Source organism: Buteo buteo, chromosome 12 (genome assembly GCF_964188355.1).
Source record: "Buteo buteo chromosome 12, bButBut1.hap1.1, whole genome shotgun sequence".
NCBI lineage: Eukaryota > Metazoa > Chordata > Aves > Accipitriformes > Accipitridae > Buteo > Buteo buteo.
The window spans coordinates 6,138,913-6,157,560 of NC_134182.1; the positions used below are offsets into that span (position 1 = coordinate 6,138,913).

At 40.2% G+C, this 18,648-nt stretch overlaps 1 protein-coding gene across 1 annotated transcript in view; it reads right to left on the reverse strand.

Annotated features, from left to right (window-relative positions):
* XDH (xanthine dehydrogenase) overlaps positions 1 to 15,743 on the reverse strand; it is a 53,810-nt gene extending 38,067 nt beyond the window's left edge. The window contains exons 1-8 of the mRNA XM_075042494.1: positions 15,528 to 15,743; positions 8,615 to 8,672; positions 6,077 to 6,173; positions 4,743 to 4,851; positions 3,514 to 3,640; positions 2,637 to 2,698; positions 1,265 to 1,333; positions 388 to 456 (exon numbers count right to left, since the gene is read on the reverse strand). Coding sequence (XP_074898595.1) covers positions 388 to 456; positions 1,265 to 1,333; positions 2,637 to 2,698; positions 3,514 to 3,640; positions 4,743 to 4,851; positions 6,077 to 6,173; positions 8,615 to 8,672; positions 15,528 to 15,581 — 645 coding nt within the window. The 5' untranslated portion in view covers positions 15,582 to 15,743. The remainder of the gene's footprint in view (positions 1 to 387; positions 457 to 1,264; positions 1,334 to 2,636; positions 2,699 to 3,513; positions 3,641 to 4,742; positions 4,852 to 6,076; positions 6,174 to 8,614; positions 8,673 to 15,527) is intronic.
* Between the last annotated feature and the right edge of the window lie 2,905 nt (positions 15,744 to 18,648).

The following is an 18,648-nucleotide window of genomic DNA, read 5'->3' on the forward strand; positions in this document are numbered from 1 at the left end:
AACTCGTTCCTCTTTCCAGTCAAATCGCTGTTACTATTTCATGGAGCAAAGAATGGCAAACACAGCAAAAAGATGTCACCTGATCCATCTTTTTAGATTCTTCAGTCATATTTTTCCGATCACAATGCATGGCTGGTCAGAAACGTGAACCCTGAGCACACTAACAGGTTTTTGCCAATCAAAAGTGACATCACTTTCACACTGGCATGTTAAATTACATCAAAGGTACCTTTTCTGAGGTAGAGACCAGCATAAAATATGTTAGTCTAAACTGGTTTGCATAAATACAGCTAAATTAAAAGCATTGGGCTTTGGCACAGAACAAGCCAGAGCTAAGACTTCAAAACATCAGAAACAGACAAAACTAATAGTTGAGAGGCACCTTACCACATTGTCTTCTTTTCCATTCATGCAGCAATCTGGACCATTGGTTTTTCCTCCACAGCAGCCCCCATTCTGAAAAAGAAACAAGCATGCTTCAGCTATTCTACAGAAAGTCAGAACATTCCAACTTTTACAGGATATATTCCTTGCCTTTTATCAATCCCTGGATCACAGAAATTTGCAGTAACGTTTTTGATTAATAAACTACTTTGACGAAAGAACTCCGAGCAGTCTTAATTGCTGGAGCATGCAAGACTGAATGCTTCCTAACAAAGAATCCACTGGAATTTCCTGGCAAAGAATTTCATTATATTCTTTCTTTCCTAAATTCATTTTATACTCACACTACCTTATGCTCTAATTCCTTGTTTTCATCCTTCCATTGTTTGTACCTCAACTGGTACATAAAATGTGATTAACTTTTTTCCTCCAGATGTTCCAAAAGGTTCCAATTGTACAATTTATTGGAATGGTGATTAAATTACTTCATTCATTATTGGACTGCAAAGTTTGGGAAAGATCATACTGGGGAATTAACTGGGGTTTAGATCTGTTTTCAAAGAAAGATGGATTGCTTCAGTGTACCAGAAGCTGGTAACACATTGCTGACAGTTGTCACCTTGCTATTTCACAAAACTGTTGCACCTCACAGATTCAGAAGGAACATATCTAGATCGCTATTGTAAAATCTGTGTCATGATGGCTAGTCATGCTAACCAGGACATATGCAAGCACAGTGTTTTCCAAGAGACAGATATTCAAACCAGCTCAGAGGGCTCTGAATATCTGCTCCACAGTAGAGCCAGAGAGGTTACTAATACATCAAAACTCTAATACCATATTGCAAATTGAGGTTATGTTTTTTTTAAATTCAGCTTACCATGCTATTTTCCCTCTCACTACGACAGCATCCAGTGCCATTGGCTACTCTGCCACAGTAGGTCAAGTCCTGTGGGGACAAAAACTATTCTGAGAAAAATGTGCAGATTCCAAGGAAATTAAGTAGGCTTGATTCCTTTTTGAGAGAAATTAATCCCACAATTATTATACCCAAATCAGAAAAGGGAGATGGAAGGTGCCAAACAAGTAGGTGTTTCCCTTGCCAATTGGAAGATAGTATCCTGCAGTGTGATGGCTAGGTCATGTCCAGTCTACTGACAAACCTCTTGTTCTGGTTTAGAACTACTCTGACCATTCAGCCAGTATCTCTGGTCCAGGTGCAGCTGTGAGGAGATACCCGGAGAAGAGTAAAAGGGACAAGCACATAGAAAACCTAGTACTCTACCAGCATCCAATTGCATTCAGCTCAGAGGACTACCTTAGCCCAGTGTGCTTTCTGTCTCTTTAGTAACTCTCAGTATCTTTCCATCCAAGTACCTGCTCAGTCTCCCCTGAAGCCTGTGTAAGTTTTGTGCCCACAACCACCCTTTGGTGAGTTCTGCAGGTCAGCTACCTTGTACATGGCAGGCCACCTGCCTTTGTTTTCCACCTGACTCCTGCTAGTTTCATTTCTTGACATCTTGCTCTTGTATTGGAAGATGCAGCAAGCAGCCAATGCCTGTCCACATTCTACCTGTCAGTCACAATTTTGTAGGTCTCTATCAGACGTCAACACAAACCACCACATGGGCTATGTAGATCCCCTTCCCCTCCCTGACATCTTTTTTCCAGGCTGAAGCATCCCAGCCTACTCAGTGCTTCCTTGTATGGAAGCCAGATTACCACATATGTGATCCTTATTCCACTTCTCTAAATCTTTTCCTATTCTGCTATACCCTGTTAGAGATGAGAGGACCAGAACTGCACAGAGTATTCAAGTGTGGGATAAGCCATGGTGCAGAAGTGGCATGGCAGTGTTTTCTGTTTTGCTCTCTATGCCTTGAAGTGTTGTTTTGACTGCCAGTGAGCACTGAGTTGATGCTTCTGTGGAACTGTCTACCACACCTCCAAGATCATCTTCCAGCATGGTAGCAGGAAGATGATCTTATAGAATCATAGAATCATTTAGGTTGGAAAAGACCTTCAAGGTCATCGAGTCCAACCATCATCCATGCCCACTAAACCATGTTATGGAGTACCTCATCTACATGCTTTTTGAACACCTAAAGCACATACAAAGGGGTCAAGAGTTGGAGCTGGGTTGTTGTAGCATGAATATTTCCTTCCTCCCCATTTCATCTCATGGTGCATTTTAGTAACAGAAAGACAGCCAGCCTTCCAGATTTTTTTAAACATTATCTGAATCCACTTACTTTAGCAAATGTCCTGTATCCTTCCAGAATGGGTCTGTACCCTGTACACCGACACAAGTTCCCTGCATTGCCAGAGCAAAAGAATAAAGATTTAGTGTCATTTGGCTGAGAAATTCTGTTCTTTTCGAACATGTTATTGTTTCTCACAAAAGCTTGTCAAATCTAGATAAAGCTAATGAAAAAACTGGGAGGAGGAAAATTTCATTAGTATTCTTGCAACAATCCTACTATCCCTTTTTGTTGAAATTTCAAATTTAAATTAATTTAGAAAAAATTCAATCTGCCTTATTCAGTATTCATTTACCTCAACTGTGTAAGTCTAATCAGCATACCAACTATCCAGTCTTCCGAGTTACAAACAGGTTGCTTTCTCCTGCATCTGATTTCCTCTCAGATCACTGCCAGAAGCATGGTAATAGCAATAACCCCAGCAATAACAGCAGCCTCTCAGATGATTTAGACAGTTGGATTCTGCCCCACTCCATCATTGTATATTGCTGTCTTGGTCCTTGAGGCTGGCTGGCCCAGATGCTCCCTGCCACCTCTGTAGGCTCTTGTGACAGCAATGAAGAAACAAGGAGATGTGGATGCTTTTATAAGCCCCACAGGGACAGGCCACCTTTTGTTCTCTGTTAAGTTTAGTGGGGTCCTAATCCAAGACTGAAGCCACTTGCCCCTGTTTCAGGACAATGAGACCATTTTTGTTCACTTCATAGCACCTGGCCAGTCTCCTAGTGGAAAAGTTAGTTCTTAATCTCATAACAATAGGCTATCTGTAACGAAATACATTAAACAGAGGTGCACCTCCATCCCATTTGGTGAAGCAGATGTAATGAAAGCAGAACAGATTGCATCTCTGCAGGGATATGAGTATTACCTTGGAAAGCATCTTCTATGTCCTCCATTTGGGGCTCGGGTTTGTTCCGAAGCAATGTATACATGGACATGACAATGCCTGGAGTGCAAAAGCCACATTGGGACCCATGACTTTTTGCTATTCTCTCCTGAGAAAAAGTAACAACAACCATCAGTTCATAATATCAAGGTGAGTTCATTGTTGTGCTTGTTTCTGTAACATCTCTGTCAAAAAAAAACCCACAACAATCTCACCAGAGGAGCTAAGACTATCATCAGATGTTCTCTGATGAGATGGTCAATTAATCTGTGAAGCAGACTTCAAAGAAGAGAACACTCTGAAAAGTTTGCATCTAGGCTTTGAACTCCCAGTGTAACTGAAGGCAACTAGAAGCCTCCAATGAGATCAGTTCTTTAGACTTGCCATGCTAGAAAGGTTGGGGCTACCTGTATAGACCCAAGTTTGAATTTCAAAGCTTAGCTATTAGAATCTTCAGGGGACATAGGGAAAAGAAGCAAACAAAGGTCAAACTAGCTGCCATCCATTCATGCGTATCTAACTTATTTTTCACTTTGTTGTTTACTGTCTCAGATAGATATTGGCACAAGTCCTGCCCACTGTACAAACTGAGATGAATCATAGTTTCCCTTAAAGGAGCAGTATCTCTGACGAAGGTGAGACAAGTCTGTTTCCATAAAAAGTGAGTTATAACACCTTGCTAGAAGAGCAAGGTTTCACATTGCTGTCACTCCTCCCCACCAAGAATATTTGGGGGCTCCAGAAACATTGCTGACCCAAACCTTACTGCACCACTGCAGGGAAGGTTCCTAACTATGCAGGATGAGAAACCAAGGTCATTCATGGAAGGCCATAGAGACCCAAAACCTAACTCAGATTTCCTGGCTCCAAGTCATTATATAGGCTTTCACCACAACATCAGTCTTCCCAGTTCCTGGGATTTGGTCCAGAATGTGGACCAGATACAGCCACACAGCCCTAGAAAAAAAGTATTAGCAATTCAGCCAGTATAGCACCAGTTAACTTGTTAGGGCATAACAGAGCTGCAGCACTGACCCGGGAATTTTATTTCATCACTTAGCCACTCCTGCAAGTAAAGACTACTCATGTGGAAAGTCAAACTCCCAGCTTTAACATTATGATGGAGGTTTCAACACCCCGGAATAGAATCAATTAACATAAGAAGAAAACATGGATAGAGGGTTTTTAAGTTACCAATATTAATAGCTTACCTGGGCTGGGTGCAGCCTGGATTTTGTGTTTCCTATGCCTTCAACAGTAGTTACAGCTACATGATGCAGGGCACAGAGAGGGAAGAGGCAAGCATTGGCAGTATGGTGGCTAAAATAATAAATTAAGGTCATTCCATTTGAGAGTGCTGCTCAACAAAGGAAGAAGGGAACAGGACTGAAGAGTACTCAGAAACTGTAGTAGGAGACACAATAGGAGAACTTAAATAGATGTGATTACAGGTATTAGTTACAAGCCAAATCCTACAACATCTACTCGGCCAAAGTTCTCATCAACTTCACTTGAAGTTTAAACTGAGTATGCAGCATAGTATTTGACCGAGAAATAACAACTTTAAACAACCTCGTTCCATGTTAAGCTATAGAACCCATGTAAGTAATTTATAGGGGCAGACTACAAATACCAAGATGTTATACAGCTGGCCTAGCCCACTTGCAAAGTTACCTAAGAGCATGGAGTTCTTGGCCTTTTACCTAGGAAACCATTTCTAGATGGTACACATGAGGAAAAAGTCCAGGCTGAAGGTAATATAGAATAACATTGCCAAAATTCTTATAGGAACTAGCTACTTTATTTCATTTCTATCAAGACAGAATAATGACCCTAAAGATATCCTATTCAGGGCCACATTACTAAGCAGAACCACTAAGTTAGATGAACCCAAGTTAAAGTATCTACAAGCATTATTCCAAATACATCCAAGATTTCAGTGCTTTCCATTCCTCACAGTAAAAATAAACTGGGGCCTGTCCCTCTGCCTCATCCTCTCTCTCCGTTCCCCTTTTTGTTTGATTCCATTGCTTCAGTCTTCAATTAATTAAAGAGAGAGCAGGAGGAAAGTTTATGTCTCAGAAAATAAGAGTCATTCTGAAGGTTACAATAGAAGTAGTGAAAAAGTGAGTATCTGCCGGCATACAGAAACCAGATTATTGTAGTAATACAATAGCAATAAAGATTTTATCACAGTAATCATCATTTGCGTCATCACAGCAAAAAGTTATATTACATCGCAAGAAAGGAACATAAAGGTTTTCTGAATTGGGAAGAGGCAGATAGCCTGTGTGCTAGAGTCAGTGAAGATATTTCAGGGCACAATGAATTAGTTCCCTATCAGCACTATGCAACGCTGTAGGAAAAGATAGCTTCTTGTCTTAGTCTTCTGAGTTAATGTTCTGAAAGTGAAAAATTATGTTTTGGCAGAAACATACATTATATAACTTTTTTTTTTTTAAGTAGTGCCACATCTGGAATGTCAAGAACCTGGATCTGTCCCCATTTCATTTCTCTGTTGAAGAGTTCAGATTGCAAAGGATACAGGATTTTCTTCCGAAAGGGATCATACTTGGATATCATAACAGTGCAAGCACCACATCCACCTTCTCCACAGCCTAGTTTGGTTCCACATAGGCCCACTGAGAGAACAGGAATCAAGGAAAACATGAAGAGTGTTGGCAAAAGCCTGCTCAAACAGTTGTCAATCAAGGCTTAGCAACAAGTTCTTGCTGGAAACCAAGTACTCATTTTTTCTGCTTAATAACTTAATTTAACATAAGCAAAGTTTCAAATGCTGGCATGTGAGCTTTGAGATCAACACCCAGAGCCCTAATAAGGAGGCAGTTCACATTCCAACAGTCTCTTAGAATAAACAAAAAATTTCTGAACTTCAATAGTTCCCACTTTCCATTAGACTCAGAAAAGGATATTATATTAGGGAGACAAAGCACTTAGTAATTGCTGAGCTGGAGCTGTTCAGGCATGCAGCCATATCCCTGAGATGCATGGTGACATTTCCTTCAGCACCTCTCACCAGTGGTGGTTGACTTCATCCCACACCTGGTGATTCGTACCACCTAAAAGGCACCCAGGCAGGGCAGTCATGCAGTACTACAAGTCACACAGTTTAGCACTGACATGGGAGCTGCACTTGAACTGCTCACAAACTACCTGCATCTCAAGAGTTATGGTCTGGCTACTCTAGCATCTCTTTTGGCCCCATTTACGATGACTTCTCCATTGCTAGGCACAAAACCAGCCAAGCACACTCCCCGGTAACCTGGTTCCCATAAAACCACAGGAGGGAGACACTGAGAGCCAGAACAAGCAGAGGTGCGCAGAACCACTGCACAGACACTTGGGAACTCACAAAGTGCGTGGACTGGCCTAAGTAGATTACTCCACAGGCTGCAGAGCTCATGTCTGTACTTTACAATCAGGCATTACCTCAAATGTTGTGCAAAGGGATTTCAGGAGAGGATTCCTTGAGTCACTTCTGCTTTTGGTTCCTTCATTCATTAGAAACTATTTAGACATTGTTACTCATTGTGAAGAGGTTGGCCAATGCTGAGAGACTTCTGGTGGGAAAAGAACAGCTGCTTTCATTGGCAATGAACACATGCCTGTGCTGAGATACTAACCCTGCGGAAAAGGCCTATTAGGCCTGTGTAAAAGCAACAGGCATCATGATATAGGGAATTCAAATCATCTTTGCCTTCACTGCAAAGATTCTGGAACTGTTTTCATAGAAACATAGAAATCATGGAATCATTTACATGGGAAAAGACCTTTAAGATCATCGAGTCCAACCATAAACCTAACACTGCCAAGTGCACCACTAAACCATGTCCCTAACCACTGTGTCTACTTTTCATACAATCATGCGCCTGCTTCAGCAGAAATACCATTTTTCTATGCCATCCAATGTTTCTCTTGATGACAGTGTTAATCTGGCTTGATAAAACATGTTTCTCAAAGTATTTGTCTGACCCTAACCAGACATCTACAAAATAAGTTCACCAGAATGTTCCGTCAGAAGATCAGGTTTTGAAGAGCTCTGATTATGTCTTTACAAAGCTATTTGCATTAGATATTAACAAGCTTAGAAACAAAAGGTCTAGCATGAGTAAGTGCAGACAGGCAGAAGAGTCATGCCACTTATTCTTCCTCTTGAACCTTTTCTACCCAAGGTACAGTCAGACAAAATAAGGCTGTTGATAGTTCTGCTGGAAACCCCAAAGAGGAGTGTGATTTATATCCCCGCACTTCTTTCAGATCCCAGTCAAATAGAACATGGCAGCATGGTGAAGTAAGTATGCATGATTCTTTTTAAGGAATACACCAACACAGATGTGAACAGTTTGGCATATGTACACACCCAGCTGGTCAGACAAAAACTCAGAAAACATGGAATGACACTACCTACTGAACCAGACCTAGTATAGCCAGCCTGGTCATCACAGTAATAATTACCCAGCTCCTGAAGCTAATCTGACTCATGTGTTGACTAGTTTCTAACAGGAGTGAAACATGACTGCTTTCATCTGCTCATGTAAACCTGCCCACAGTATGTGGTGGGAACCCCTGCCTCTGAGTTTGCATCCCTGGGTCATCTGATAAACAGGCCATGGTATAATCAAGTTATTGGATATTAACTATCCAGTAATATCCAAATTATTGGATGATAAGGCAAGCAGCTCCAGTGGCTGTAACGTTTTGGCCAGAAAATTCTTTACAATTTGTGTGCAATAAACCTAAATTTCCTTCAATTTTATTGTCATCTCAATTTTGCTTTCGTTCCATCATATTCAATTTCCTAGCAATTCTGAGAGTTTTCCCTTTAAAGTATTAATAAATTATTTAAAGTTTATTTAAAGTATATTATTTAAAATTTGTTATTGTTTAAGTTTGGAATACCAGCTGTAATCTTTGCCAAGAAATACCACACCATGCAAAGCACTCCCTCTTATACTCTGTGCACAAGCTCTGCCTAGCACTCAAGTGACAGGCAGAACAGTAAACAATTATGAAATGCTGTAGGCATTTAAAGCCTTCTGCAGTTTCTTCTGACACTGGATACATTTTCTTCGTAGGTAGGTTAGCAGAGTTGTTTCTGGGTCCACATCTTTTTCCACCACCTGCGAGAAGGGAAAGGTACTGTTACACAGAATGCTTTACAACACAGATATGTTAGCTGGAAAGAGAAAGTTTGGTCTTTCTGCAACTTCTTTTCCAAAGCAGGGAGCAGAACCACTGATTAACTTCCCTTACTAGGTTCAGCAATGTTGGTCACGTATCCAGACACAACAATTCCTTGAATTTATTGTGACAGAGAAAAGTATATGCGTTACATACCTCAGCTTTTCAGCCATGGCACACAGGCAAATCTTAAAAAATGCTTCATCAAAAATTGCAAACAGAATTAGCAGTGAGCAGAGAGAGAAAGAACAGTGGTTTGCACTTGAGTTTTGAATTCCTGACATCTCCCCAAATTGCATCTCATCTTTATTGACCATGCATAACTAACCTCTGTCCCCTCTCCTTCTTACTATTAGAAGATACAAAGAAAATGAGCAGATAAACGGAATGACAGAAACAGCATCAGTAATAGACATTGCAGAGAAAAAAAAACAACAGTGGAAACCCTAGCATGACCAATACAGGTGCTGCAGGACAGACAGCAAGTACCAATCATCCTGAAGTTTCTCTTTCTTCCCTACTAACATTAAATCAATCAATATTACATTAGTAGCCATTCTAAACATAGGAATGTGAAATTCCAGCCAAGGAGAAATTTTCTTTGCACATTTTGAGTCAGCTCCTTCCTATTAGTGAACAACACTATTAGCGGTTATATATTAGACATAAAATTAGATTTGACTTCAACCTCTGCCTGATGGTCAGAAACCAAAGTTCTGCCCTTGCCTCCAAATGGCAGCAGAGCTTGTCTTCCCCTTTTTCTGTTATTAATAGAGTGTCAAGAAACTTTTCCAAATGCACTGCGTGCCAGAACATAATCATGTGTTCTTGGCTCTTACATTGTGCAAGTTCTAAGTACGATAGTTACAGTTTATTTAAATTAATCACTCCCAGTTTGAAGGGCAAATTGAAACAGAGGTCATTTGTGTAAGCCTTTTTTCTTACTGATAAGAAACCTTCACAACCTCTGTACTACTTCAATTTTATGCCTTTGACATGTGACAAGGTTATTCTAAAACAACAAGGTTCACACCTCCTATTTGAGTCCATGTTTTTAGAACCACCCGATAAAGTTGCTGCTACAAAACACAACTGGTCATTTTTTATGCATCTCGTTCCTGCATTGGGGATAATCTACAAGGAAACAGAGTTCATTCTTGTAGTTTGGGGATGTCTTATTGTAAATTATGCAGCACTCATATTCTATTCATAAGCTATTCATCAGAGCAGAGTGCTCCTGTTCCCTCACCTTCTGGATGCATAGAAACAAGTAAAAGCATACACTGGCACACTCATGACAAGTTGGTTCAGAGTAAGCACATATATCTCTCTGCGGTAGTTTTGTAAATAGACATGAGCAGATAATTCAAAAAATGCCCGTGACCACAAGTGTCCTGTGGACAAAAGGCCTTTCACAGACATTTCACATGTAAAGACCCTTTCCCAGCAACTCATACCCTCACTGTCAAGCTGAGCTTCTTCCTCAGGGCTGTGCCAATGGCCATTGCAAACCCTTCCAAAGCAGCTTCCAAGATAGCCAGGCACAGACAAAAAGCTTGAGAATAGTTTTCCAGCTGGTTAAATACTATTGAGATTTTTCTATGCTTAGATCAAAGAAAATGTCTCAGGAAGTTTTCTTGAAAGAATCCAAGAAGCACTGTGTTATGGACTGAAACCAAGCAATTAAAAGTTTGGCCCAATGGCTGCTTTTCAGGAGGTTAAGGAATAAAACGCAGGCCTCAACCTTCATTCAGCAAAGCATTTAGCCACTCAGCTCTACACACTTTTAGTGAAGTACTTAAGCATGTATTAAGTCCCAAAGTCAAACCTTTGCTCAACTTTATCATAAGTGGCTCTCGCTGTGCAGTAGAACCTGTCCTGAACAATCCGCACTCTTATCCTGTTCAAACCAATAGCCCAGGATTCCTACTTCAGTCACTTCAAAACTACTCCACTGTAACTATGTAACTGCTGGCAGACAGAGACTTGGGATCAGGCAGAGATAAGGGGTAAGAGTTTGGAGGACATTCTGGATTAAACCAAATCTCATATGTCAGAGAGCAAGGAGTCGTTTCTTTGCACTCAGATTCCTGGTGGGGGGATGCTTGTTTATGAGTCTCTCTTGCTGGCCACAGAGTAAAAACTTTTTACTATTCCTGCCTTTTGTTCATTGCCATTGATGCTGGTTTTGTCCTCCAACATGTCATTCCTTCCTGGTTTGTTACAGTCACCTGCTGTGATTTGTTCTTAAAATATTTTAAAACCCTGTGGGTGGGGATAACATCTTCTCTTGTCTGATGCCCAGAACAATATGATTCACAGCTCAATATCTTACCCATCAAAACAATTCTTGCTCACCTCCCCCAGTGTTCTTGTACAGAAGGAAACCGAAATATATCCATTGCCTTCAGTGGGAGTAGGATCAGCCTACCTAGATACTGTAATTAAAGAAATATTTCCTTTTTGCTCAGTTACTGGTTTTTACTTTTGAGGGTTTTTTTTAAACCAAATGTCATATTGCCAGATACATCAGATTGATGGCTACATTTTGACAGATTCAAAACTGTGGATTTTTCTGCATGTGGTAGCTTAACTATTAATCAAATGCAGAAAGAAACTTTGTTGGAAATGTTAGGATGGCACTGACAATCAAATGACTCTCAACAAATTTGCTTTGTACTGCCGTGTTTGTACTACACATCTATTTGTCTACTGATTCTAGGAATCTTAAATACTCAGATCATCTCAGCAGGGAGCCCAACCTGGCCCTACAGTTCTTCAAGCTTTAAGTCCTCCACAGAACAAATTCCTAAGCAGTACTCTGTACTCTTAGAGCCCGTGGGCTGGTCCAGAGAGGTGTTGAGCTCACTTCCCCATGATTTCACATACAAAACTTGGATCTCGACAAATATTTTTTTGCTGTCTTTACCTGCCTTTCACTAACTCGGATAACTTTGCCTTTAAAACATAAAGCATCATATTTAAATTAGTATTTCCAGAAAGTTAAAGAAAGGATTTTTCCATTTAAAAGAACAGTAGTTGAGCAAGATAAATAGAGGAACAAAAAGGAAAAGAAAACAGAAACTTTCCTGGTTTACCAAACAACATGCTAAGCTTTCCATCAGCTAGCATCTTTAAATAAGAAACAGATGCTTTTCTGAATGACAAGCTCCCATTCAGTCACTAGTCCCTAGTCAGTCAATTAGTTGCAAGAAGATAAGGTGAAAGGTTTTAACCAGACTGCTATGCAGCAAGTCAGACTAGTCAACAGCAAAGGTCCCCTAGGACCTTAAAGTCTGTGAACGTGTATTCCTAAAGTCAGTGAGAGATTTCAAATTCATTTACTAGGGAAAAGGATTAGAACACAGATGAACAAACTGAATATAACCACACAATGTAAATCTGCTATTGGTCATGAGAACATTTTGTTCTGCTTTAAACCAGCACACTGAAAACTTGTAATTCACTGTTTATGTAGGACCCAGAGGGTCCCAAAGCTCAAAAAAATACTGTATTTTGGTTGGTCCCATTTGCAATCAAACATCCACAGGCTTTGGAAGAGGTCTAATGTGGCTTCCAGCATAGACCCCCTCTTACCATTCAGGATAGAAATAGAAATATTGACTCCACGTGTTTGAACTAAAATTACGTGCTACATATGCATGAGACAGACTTGTCAGCTGAGGACAACAAAATTGCCACTATTAGCTTTAAATTATGTGTGTTGTTTTCCATTCTAGTCTAGGCAGACTATCAAGCTAACTTTGTGCTAGTTGTGTGCCAAACTTTATGCCCAGTGAAGTAAACAGGGGCTTAAAATAAACAATCCTGAATGTGAAGTATGCTCAGCTGTTCTGAGGAGACTTTTTCTTAACAACATTGCAGACTGGGCTAATGCAAGAGAGAAGTATTTGCTGCCATGAAAGTCCCCATCTTATCAACCACCTCTTATCACACGGTTTTGTACTATGACAAAATATCAGCAGCCCATTAGCAATGTCAAGCTGTCACGAATTCACACAGCAGTAACTTTTCCCACTGGCCATGCTATCACATTCTTTGCAGCTAATCGACTGAAATATTTAGTCAGGTCTCCAGATGGATGGAGCCATATCCTAACGTGCTACCTGCTGTTTCAGCAGCATTGCCCAGGCACTTCCCACCACCCCTTTCATCATGTAACTGCTCATGTGCAGAAATGTCCTAACAAACTCCACATTTGTTGCCACAGATTGGATTGCCCCATGAGTCCAATTATCTCTCTTAAACCTGCATTTGGTGGGGGTGTAACCCAAGCCACTTTGGCAGCACACCCAAAAAGGGAATAGAAAAAAAATATCACTGGAGGGTCTGGGTAGAGCACAATCCAGGAAGCCCTCTCCTCTCTGATCAAGTTGAACCTGCTCCTTTGCTAGCACTGCCCGTTCCATGAGCCAGCAGGGAAGGATACCAGGACAGCCTTGACACGTGGAATGACTTGGTACCATTGGTAGTATTAATCGTTCCTTGGTGTGGGGTTTTTTTTAGCCAACAACTGCCAAGATCACACTGTGATAAACACCTTTATACATGCACAAGCCCAAGGTCAGCTGTGAGATGTGGCTTTTGTAAACAGGAACTGCAGTTCCATAAAAATTGCTGAAATGCACCAAAGGCAATGCCATTCACAGCATGTTTGTTAGCTCTAGGACATAGCAAGAACAGACAGCAGATACAAAAGGAACTGGTTGTCTTCTGCTGCTAGCCTTCAGGGTCTAGGCTGCGCTTTCTCCCCTTCTCCTCCTCACCCTACATGCATAAAAGAGTCCCACAGAGCCAGTTCTGTGCAGCTTAGTCTCTTCTCTTTTGCTTTGACTAATACACATTTTCGCATGTTAGCCAAGAGACTCCTCCAGGAGAAAGGGCTTTTCTACCAATTTACACAGAGCACCAACCAATGCTGAAGCACCAGTTGTAAATGTATATAGGAATTTGTTTATAAACTCTTCATACCTACCATGAGTGGCATATTGGTTTTGAACCTTAGCTGGTCTGGCACCAGAACTATAATTGTCTTTCATTAGAGCATACCAGAAAAAGAAAACAAGACAGTACACTAGGCCTGTATCAGGGTCTTGACTGCCCAACATGTCTGGGGCAACCTCTTGCTGCAAGACTCAAAAAGCTCCCAGTTCACCCTCTAAAAATTGGGGTTCACTAAGGGATCTGAAGTTACTAAAACCTTCACAGATCAAGAAGACAAGTTAATGGTATACCACCTGTGCCCATCATAGCAGAAAATTCATCAGATTAAATTCACAGATCATCCTGTGCCACTGCTTCATGATCTCTACTACCAGACTCAACTAGCTAGTCATGATTAACTTGGAGCTTCAAGTTTTCACCTCCCTCTAGAGACAATGAATGCCTGATATGCCAATTAACGTTGACATACGAACCATAACTGATCTGTGTGAGCAAAGCTTCAGTTGTCATCCTTCTTTAAAAAAACTCAGAACCAGGGCTGGGTTCTACATCGGTATTAGATTCAAGAGAGCTCTTTTACTAACTTATAATCCATCCTAGATAAACTTCATTCTTCACCTAACTATTGATACTTAGATAAAACAAAACTTTGATATCAAATGCTCTAGTACCTTGGAAAGTTCAAATTCCAATTCAGTTTGGGATCCAAACTCGTAACTAAAGCACCCTAATTGTAGCAACAATCTTATCCACATTTACACTTGATTAAATTAGCACAAAAGATCAACAAAAGCAAAATTGATAGTAATCCTGTGCCAGTCTGTAGGGCAGGGCACAGAGCTTTTTAACTAAAAATATTGTGCGATCCCTCAAGGGATTAAAAAAATAATTCTCTAGCCCAAACTTAGGGCTGCATGTGATTTACCTGTAAGCAGCACACAGGGAAGGTCCACAAACTCTCGGCTCCACAGTACACAGTGGATATGCAAACCTCTCCCCTCCCAAGTTTCCCAGCTGGAAGCTGCTTTGGCACAAATTTCCCTGCCCAAGTATCTAAACAAGGGGAAAGTGGTGGGGCAAGATTAGTGTTGAGCTGAGCTCAGAAACAGAACTAACTTGGTATTTGTAGTTCAAAAAAGAGGCAGCCTTGACTTGTTAAAAGCTTTTGTTGCAATGCTAGCCAGGGGAAGTCCAAACTGAGAAAGAGGGCTCTGGGACAAACTGTTCATAGGTGTCCAGCATGTGCAAGGACCACCCCAGCCTCCTGTGAGACACAGTCACTTCTTAGGTAATTGTCAGCAATTGATCTAGGAAACAGTATCAGCTAATAGGCTTTGATTTTAAAGAGTTTTCTAGCTTCTTAAATGGAAATGGAATTAACATTTTACTTAAATCCCTTTTAAAAATCAAATGTCAGAATTACTTACTGAACATATGAATTATATATGGATGCTTACATTTGAGTTATATTTTCCAGATCCATTGTAATTACTGAAACTATTTCTAGTAGAAATGCCTGTATAAAATCAGTGCACCTTTACTTAAGAGTAGTTACCTCAGAATTGCAGTAAATTATTGCCAACAAATCTAAAATGTAAAAGGAATATTATATAGTTGTGTTACTCTTTGAATAATTCACAAGGTAAAGTTAAAGAAGAGAAAAAGCCACTTAGCAAAGCAATAAATAGTCCTCATAATTTAATATTTAAAAGTCATGGCAATTGTGCTGGTATTAGAAAACTTCAGAGGAGAAAAAAGATGACTAGAAAAATAAGTAATCAAGCCACAATCCAGGAGCAAGCTGGACAGAAAGCTGGAATCTTCCTTACCTTTTTACCATTCACAAAGAAAACAAGTTCATCCCCTGTCTTGTTTGGAGCCATCCTGCACACCTTCTAAAATTCACTCAAATAGGGCCACAGATAACCCTTCTGAGAGCAGCCCTATGCCCCACAGAGAAGTGAGCACCAGTGATACGACAAGTAATACGAGTCTGCCTCAAAAATGTTTGACTTTATTTCTACATCAGTGCCCTGTGAAACCCCATATTATATAAGAGCCAACGAAGAGGCGTGCCAGCTGCATTTGGTTGGTGCTTCTGCAGCAGTAATGACAGAAAAGGAGCTGGAACGAGCAGAGTGACCCGCCCCCTTTTATATAGCAATAGATCACAATTCAGCTGCATTCCCTTTAGATTATACTGCCAGGCTTGGGGCACTCAGAGTGTGCCACTGGAACGGCTGCCAGGAATTCACAGTATTTTGCAATACAATGCAAACTCGGGGGTGGGGGGTGGGGGTGGGGGGGTTCTCCCAGCTATCCCTCACCGAATATTGACAAGAAAAATCTGTTTCCCTTGCTCTGTGCATAGCCATCCACCTGGCATTCACCACACAGAGGTCTCTAATGAGAGCACCTGCTTATTTAAAAACTCCTCGATACATGCACATCAGCTAGTAGACTGACTGTAAGATTATTTCACTATCTTTCCTTACAGTTTTAAAGCTATAGTACCCTCCACCTGCAAGGACATAATTTAAACAGATATGTATTTGTTCGGATAAAAGCAGTTCTAGAGAACTGACGCTCTCATCCAGCACCTCAAAAGAGGTGCTGGGCTAAGACCATAATGTTTTCACTAGGCTCTTAAAGCATTTAAGCTTACCTTTTTTGGCCTAATCCTCACATCCCAGATCTTAGGCACATGTTGCCAGTGAAACACAGAGGAAAGCAAATTCTTTGAAGAATTTTTTGTCTTCCATTTCCTTGCTGGTGTTTTTTTCTGGTTTCTCCATTACAAAACTGTACATTTTGCATTGTTTAAGTCTTCATGTTTTTTCTTCCAAAGTTGTCACAGAATTGTCCCTAGATATGATGTGTTTGTTTCATGAACAAGATATCAAAACCCCTAGTTCCAGTTTAAAATTGCTCCACAAAACAACACGATTCCAAAGTCTCGTGGAAGTTTCCTACCAGTGGATGTAATCCTGTCTGCTCCATTCTGATTTCTGTGACTTTGCTTTCCTTCTTCAGCATACTAGGTTTATTCGTTTCACTTAGTTTTTTTGGTTTTCTTAAAATCCCTGGGAAAGCACTACATCAAAGTCTACCTCCCAGGAATCTCTCTGAACAATTCACAAAACAACAAACCTAATTAAATTACCATTTTCAGAAACAGTCTTTCCTTCAGCATTTTGGAAATATGTCAGAGTGAATACAATACATACATTATTTTTACCATCTTTTATCTTCTGACTCATGTATTATATTGCCCAGTCTATCCCCTAAAAAAGTTATTTTATAACAAGTGTCAAACATTGTCTCAGCACTGCTTTACAGGCATTCAGTTTGCTGAAAATATAGTTCACAGCAAACTTGTGCTTAACACCAGCTGCCTTAATCTATGTTTGCAGTAAAGTTGTGTGTAGCTGAACCAGTGCTGACACCTATTGTCTGGCACCTCCCACTTTGTAATACAAGAGTGTTAGAAAAATGACACTTTTCTCCAAGAAATCTTCAGCTCTGTTGCTTTATATCTCTGTGCAAATTTACACAAGCAGTACCTTCATGTAGCAAGCATCAATCTCAAAATTAGTGTACACAAGCTCAGTACTCATAAATGGTTTTGTAATATTTTAAATAACAATTATTACTCATAACCACAGGTAACATGTTACAGCAATCTTAAAGCAACTAGCCATTACAGCATTAACATCAAAATCAAACATGCTTAGTCTCCTAATCTGTGTTTTCCATAATGCATGATGGTTTTAGGTTTAAAGAACACTTGTAATCATGTCACCTCTTTTTTAAGGAATCCCATGTGCAAATTTTTGCCTAGCCTTCGTGATAACCTTATAGCTAAACTATCCCTTTCTACTAAACCAGTAAACAGCATCTTATGATATTCCATCATAATGTTTATTTTTGACCCATCAACCTACTGTATACATAATATAAAGATAAATACATCCATGATAGTGATCTCTATATGTAGGTTACACAGTAACATACAACTTCAGACCTCATCTCAACAGTATCACTCAACAGTGTCACTACCAAATTTATTCATTCTCTCACCATCCTGATGGGATTGTCTATTACTATATCCATTTCACAGGCAGAGAACCAAGACACTTAGAACAGGAATTTTCCAAATCCTCTAAACTCTGGAGCATGAGAGCTTGTGCTATTGAAGTCTTAACCATTGTTGGAAACCGCACCCCAAACAGAACAGAGGATTGCCAGAAATGACAGGGAAGTGAAAAAAAAACAAACCACCCAACCCTCAGTAAACTTCTGCAACATAAGAACATCTCCATTAGCATAGAACTCCCTTGAGCAAGCTAAAGTTAAAAACTTTTGTTAATCAAACACAAATTGGTTGAGACAAAGTATTCTGACTTACCGGTCAGTTAAAGTCTAGCAGGTTTCCCGTTTTAGAAATCATCCCTTTGCCCCATCATAACTCAGAAACGGTTATGTTTTAGAAGTTCAAAATTCTCTGCAGTCTCACTCACTTATTAAAGAGCTCAGAAAGCCATTAATATTAGTCAAGAACAAAAAAATTTTTAAAAAAATAGAAAAAGCAGCTGGCTTTTCTCATTCTGACTGGTTAATCCTGCAGACCTGGCTGTTACAATCATAATGGTAATCTGTTCTGCAGATGATCATATGCCTAGGTCAATAAATATGGTGACATTTACAGAAACACCATTCCTGCCTAAGGAGTTTACCACCAGAGTTAGGTGAATGCACGAAAGTACAATAACAAACCAATGCCGGAGGTAATACAGGAAAAGGTTTAAAACAAACAAAGGTGAGAACGCTCGTTGCTTTGTTCTCATGTTCCACATGTGGGACATGGGAGGGAAGAAAGTACAGGCAGCTCTGAAGAGGAATCCATGGAGGGATTTATGAGGAGCAGTTTGGTAAAGCAGATACTATATA